Source organism: Numenius arquata, chromosome 5 (assembly GCF_964106895.1).
Source record: "Numenius arquata chromosome 5, bNumArq3.hap1.1, whole genome shotgun sequence".
NCBI classification, from domain to species: domain Eukaryota; kingdom Metazoa; phylum Chordata; class Aves; order Charadriiformes; family Scolopacidae; genus Numenius; species Numenius arquata.
This window is the reverse complement of record NC_133580.1, coordinates 54,333,491-54,339,490: the sequence shown is the minus strand read 5'-3', so window position 1 is coordinate 54,339,490 and position 6,000 is coordinate 54,333,491. Positions and strand designations below refer to the sequence as shown.

At 51.6% G+C, this 6,000-nt stretch overlaps 1 protein-coding gene across 1 annotated transcript in view; it reads right to left on the bottom strand.

Annotated features, from left to right (window-relative positions):
* Positions 1-1,978: 1,978 nt before the first annotated feature.
* NAT8L (N-acetyltransferase 8 like) overlaps positions 1,979-6,000 on the bottom strand; it is a 28,762-nt gene continuing 24,740 nt past the window's right edge. The window contains exon 3 of the mRNA XM_074148154.1: positions 1,979-2,346. Coding sequence (XP_074004255.1) covers positions 1,979-2,346 — 368 coding nt within the window. The remainder of the gene's footprint in view (positions 2,347-6,000) is intronic.

Here is a 6,000-nt window from a genome sequence, read left to right as displayed (position 1 = left end):
CAAACGGCTCCTCCATCCCTGGCATCGGTGCCCGGTCCTCAGACCCTGCAGGGATGGGGCGAGCTCCTGTTCAGCATCGCCGGCCACGTCTCGGTGCTGGGAAAGCTTTGGGCTGGAGAGGAAAGGGCAGCTCTCGGTACGGGCGAGACGCAGGCAGCATCCCACGCGTGGGTCCATGCTGCCTGCCCCCCGTCCGCCCCACGGCTCCTCTCCTGTCCCCACGCTGCCTCCCTGCCCGGGCTCTCCCGCAGATGCTTCCATTGTGTTTGCAAGTGCGAGCGTGGTTAACGCACGCTCTACCCTTTCATCAAGCTCATCACGATAAGTGGTGGGTCCCTGTCCCCCCCCGCATAATACTTCATAAAATAGTAGTTTTTTTTTTTTTCCCCCCAGGAACTAAATTAAAGAGGTTTTCCCTTTAAATGTATTAACAGAGCTGAACCCCTCCACCCACCCTAAATTAAGTGCAGCCAGAAATGGTTTTCTTTATACTTCTGATACCACATTTTAAAAATTAAAACCTACCGATCTTCTTTTTCCCCAAGACGTTATTCATGCAAAGTTGCTATTTGTTTAAATAAGTTATAAAAGTTGATATCTCAGGCTAGAAGAAGCTGTAGTCTTGGTTATTCTTTAGTTGGCAGGCACTGTACATACATACCGGGTACAGACACATGCCGAATCTGCTTTGCATTGCTTTTTGCATTGTACAATTCACAAATCTGACATCATTAAAGCAGTTAATTACCTTTGATGGAAGGCTGCAGTGAGGCCATCTACATTTATCAAACAAGCAGCTGGTTAAGATAATAAGTATGCTCCCTGCCCCCCCCCCCGCCGGCGCTCCCCAAAAATGCTATTATCTGTCACACGTTGCTTCTCTGAAGTGGTTAGATTTGGTGTGCACATTAATGTGCAAATGTGTTGCCATAGGAACTGCAGCCTCCATTATGCCTCAATGACACCATTCAGCAAAAGCCAAAACTAAAAATAATAATAACAACAACAACAACAACAACAAAAAACCCTTAAAAATGAAATAAAACCAAACAAACATAAAACCCCAAAAGGCAGCAAAGAGAAAGTCCAACGCACATGCGGAGTCTGGCCCAGGACTGCAGGTTACGCGTGGCTACAGAACAGCGCGGGAGATATTTAGGTTTGATCTTAACTTCACACTATGGTACAATGGGGCTCAGAGTTCAGCCGGTCCGAGTCTGTGCTGGCTTAGGAAGGAGGGAGCGGGGGGGATGGAGGGGAGTCGTGGTTACCGGATGCACCCAGGGTCTCTCAGAGATTTGGCAGAATGAGGCACATCCAAAAAAAGTGCAACACCAGTGCCGTGGTGGCAGTGCGATGTGTTTGAGTGCGTGCACGCGCTTTCCTCTTCATGCATTGTAGCAAGCGGGTTGGGGAGGGGGGGGTTGACCCCCTACCTTTTGTTTTTGTGTTTTTGTTTTGTTGTTTTTTTTTTTTTTTTTTTTGAAAACTATTAACCAGTAAATAACAGTAAGACGAATGCATGTTCTACTTACTGGTGCATGAAATACTGAAAACTGCATTCAAGTAATATTTCTGCACTATTACGAATGCGTCACTATGTTATCTTACATTTGGAAAAGGAGGAGACTATGTACACCAGAGCAGTGGGACTATTTTGCAGTTAAAGTTTCTGTGCTTTACGGAGGTACCTGGGAAGGAGAGGCCGCCGGTTCGCTCCGCTCGGCTCTGCCCCGCTGGGCGGCAGGACTCCCAGCACCACCACCTACAGCATGCGAGGAAGGAGCGCTGCTTGGCCGGACCATCCAGCTGCACGGAGCAAACCAAAAGATGACGTGAGGGAAGAAAAACTCAACCCAAAATTGGCAAATCAACAGTGATGAGAAATAGAAGGGCAATTTATTATTTTTGAAGGGGGAGGAAGAGGAGAAAAAAAAAAAAAATATTTTTTTTTTCGTTTGGTTGATTGGGTTTTTTTTTATTCTTCCCGCAGCTGCAGGCGGTAGCGGTGGTAGCGGACCTGGAAAAACATTCTCTCCAGTAAGGAGCGTGTCATCCCTGGCAGGGCATAATGTTCGACGACACCCACGTGCTTGAACCCCAAGGACTCGTAGAGCTTGTGGGCTGCCATCTTCACGGCCGTGGTTCCCAGCACGACGGAGGAGTAGTTGTTGAGCATGGCAAACTCCAGCACTTTGCGGCCCAGGGCCTTGGCGATCCCTTTCCCGCGGTAGTTGGAGTCGACAGACATGCGGAGCAGCTCCACCGTGTTGTCCTCCTCGTTGCCCCGTGCCGCCACGATGCCCACCACGTTGCCGTCCAGGACGGCGACCCAGAAGCAGGAGCCTGCGAGAGATAAAGCAGCACATGTAGCTGCCGGCCACCTCGGACAGGCAGAACGGGCAAGGCACCCGCTTGTGAACACGCTGATGGGGCTGGGCTAGGAGTCAGAAATCACCTGTCACACGTGGGGACTAATGACCTTCATAAATAAGGACCAAACTTGCTTTTTCCTTGACACCATGAAGGGAAACGTGTGCCTGCCGTGGGCCAGATACCCAGCCATGGCCCCAACCTCTTATTAGGACTCATAAGGACGTTGCTTTTTGGGTGCAATGCAAGAACAGCCCTGATGGCTCAGGGCTCCCAGAGAAGGGGGCAATGTCACCCTGCCGTGGGCACCCCAGCACTGGTGTGGCTGTTTCCCCTCCTTGCAACTCAGCACCTTCCCACCACTGCAAACAGTGCATGGAAAACACTCTGGAAGAGAGATGCCATGGGGAAGGCAATCCACTGCAGAGAAACTGCTGCAAGTCCCCAGAGGAGAGGAAGACTGTCCCTCTTCCCCAAGGACGCTTTGCCCTCACCCAAAGCTTGTTCACAGCCACAACCACAGCCTTGCCAGATGAACAGGGCTGGCTGCTGCAACCCTGAGGGGAGATGGAGAGCTGAGACCTCTGCTCCGTGCACACAGGGACAGCACAGGGACCTGGCCTCCCTGCAGCATCCTCCTGCCAGCCCCTTCTCCAACCCATGAGCCCTGGCTTGTTTCTGACCTCCCCCCATGCATGTTTGGAGACGTGAGTGCATCCTCCTCCTGTGGACTTCAGGGGCTCAGTGCAGCACCTGCCTAAGACAGTTTCAAATAAAAAAAAAAATCCAAACTGGGCAGCAAGATGAGAAACTGGGATCACGAAAGCCAACAAAGCATGAACAGGGGAAAATGCCACACACACCTCCCAGAAGGAGAATCTCCTGCACACAGTCAAGATCAGGCTCACCCACCCCTTCCTCCCCACAGTTTGGGGTGCTCATGGCCAGGCCATCCTTGCTTTGGAGCTGCTCGCGTGTGCCAGACCAGAGCATCTCGTGAGCTAGAAACATGGTGCTCAAGCAACTTGGGCCAAAACCACATAGAGTTTCAGTGAGCAAAACCTTAATTGAGCATCCCTAATTGCGCCCTCGCACCAGTCAGATGGCAGTGCTGCTCCAGAAACGAGGACATGGCTTAATGAACAGGCTGTGTGTTTTGGGGGTGCGGGGTGTCAGCATTGCTGCTCTGCAATGGGGCTGAAGGCTCAGAAGGGCAGATGCTGCCTTCAAGAGGCCAAAGCAAAACCCACCTAATCAAAGCCCAGCAGCCTCAAGGTGCACCCAGTTGGGCTTGGGGCAAGCACCCTGAGGTCTCAAGTGCTCCAACTGCAGCCCCAGTTATGAAACTCAAATAAAACCAGACCTTGCTGGAGAGAGGCACCAAAATCATCCCATCCCACTGCTCATAACAACCAACAGACATTCAAGTTGATGCAGTTAGAAACTGCCATAACTCTGGAGTATTACAGCATCACTTGGCCACACCAGCAAACGGACTTAAAAAAAAAAACAAAAACCAAACCCAAATAAAATTCAAGTAAAAATTACTCAGGTCTTAACTAAAGATCTTCACAGGAAATCCTGATGAAGAAAAAGTGTCTTGAATTGAACTGAAAAGACCAATGCTGTCAGCACAGGGCAACTGTGACCTGAACTTGGATATTGCTTAATTAACACCCAAGAAAGCCACTATTCAATTACGGCAGCTAACAATGGGCACTGATGGGGCCTCTTGCCAAGAGGGACTCAGCCCTCAGGAGGAACATGGCTTCACCCGGAGGAAGAGGATCCCACCACAGAAGACACACCTGGGGCACTGCGACCTGCTGCAGGCTGTGGCCTTCTCCTTCCCCAGTGCTAAGCAGAAGGAAATCAGACTTGGGCAGCAGCTCCATCTTTAGCATCAACCTTGCCAACTGCCCTGACCCAAATGCCCGGCACATCTCTGTAAGGACCAAGGTTAAACAGCCTGGGTGGGTGCTCAGCAGTGCATGGCGCCGCTCCCCCTGCAAAACGGGGGGGACAGCGATGACAATTCAGAGTCCTTCATTACTGGAGGAGAGCAAAGCCCGGGGTGGCAGGAGGTGCCTCCCTGGCTGCTGCCAACAGAACAAATGCACCTTGCGACTCAGCAGAGCCACTGGAAAGATAGGGCCGAGGTCCTCTGCTCTTCCCCCCGGATAGCCCAGCTGCCGGGAAAATCCAGGTCTGAGCGAAGCGTGGAGAACCAGCCCAGGTTCAGCCCAGCACACCCGGCTCGTCCCCACCTCCGGAGCGACGCGCAGCTCCAGAGACACTCACTTTCATTCCCACTGCCAGCAGTCATTACGCTGTCGCTATCTAGGTCAACAGCTAATTTTTAAAACACCAGGACCCATCTTGACCCATTTATTGTGAGCAGTTAAGACATCTCTCTTCTGCTGCCGTGTTGACAGCATGGCTTGTTCCCATGCATCCACCCGGATCTCAAAACATAATTTATTCAGACACGACCCAAGACGAAGACCTACAAGCGCCGAAACCCAGCAGCAGCTCTCTCTCTGAATACAGATTGCAGGGCTGCAAGATCTCACTGCTCTCTGCTCCTCAGCCTTGCTTCTGAAGTGCTCCTTACTTGGTGGCTCTGCCCAGAGCCCCCCCCAGCCCATCCATCACACCTCTGGCTGCACGGCAAGCACAACATGAAATCGGGGCCACGGTGATCCTCACCCGAAACGCACAGCCACCAACGTCACCTCCCGTGGCACTGCCCAAAAAGGGGGTTCACAAGTCCCCCCGTGTTCAGGGAGCAGAGGTGGGGTGCTCCCCCAGGGACACGCAGTGTTGTTCCCAGCACCCACCTCATCCTGAGGCAGCCCCAAAAAGTGCCACAAAACAGCTGGTGACCAGTGCCCGTCAAGCTGCAGCTGGTGGCACAGCCAGCATGTCCCTGTCATCCAGCCGTGTGTGTGGCAACTGCTCCTGGACCTATCGATCAGAGACATCAATCTTCATTTCTCTCAGCCCCAAGTTATGCAATTGCTTCACGATTTTATTTGCCATTTTCCCTTCTTAGCAAGACCCTCTCCTCTGTGCCCGCCAAGCCCAAGGGGCTGCTAAAGCTCACTCAGCAACACTTCCCACATTTGTAAAACAGCACGTTTCTAGTATTTTTGGGTCTTCTGCCTATTTAAAACCCAAATCTGGACACGCTCACCACAGCAGAGCCCACAAGGCCCTTCACAACCCCAAGCCCCCTCTGACTGCCCTCCAGTATGGAGGCCATACCCTCACACCCACCCATCCCATCCCAGTTGCAAGCAGCATGACAGCAAACCTGCACTTCATTTTATTTTTTACTTACTACTTTAAAGATTAATTATAACAATCTTGAGTTCAACGTGAAAAGAAATAGTATCTGGCACATCTCCCAGTGTGTGTTGTGCATGCAACGCTTATAATTAGCAGCAGACAGGACACATCTGCTCAAACAATGCGAGTTGCATTCGGCTGTCATTTACACCAGCACCATCAGTCTCTAAGACCTTTACACTGCTGCCCACCCCGTGGTCTGAATCTGCTCTGAAGATCACCAGTGGCCAGATCCTTCAGCCTGCTAAAGACACCTCAGATTTCCAAAGGTGGCTG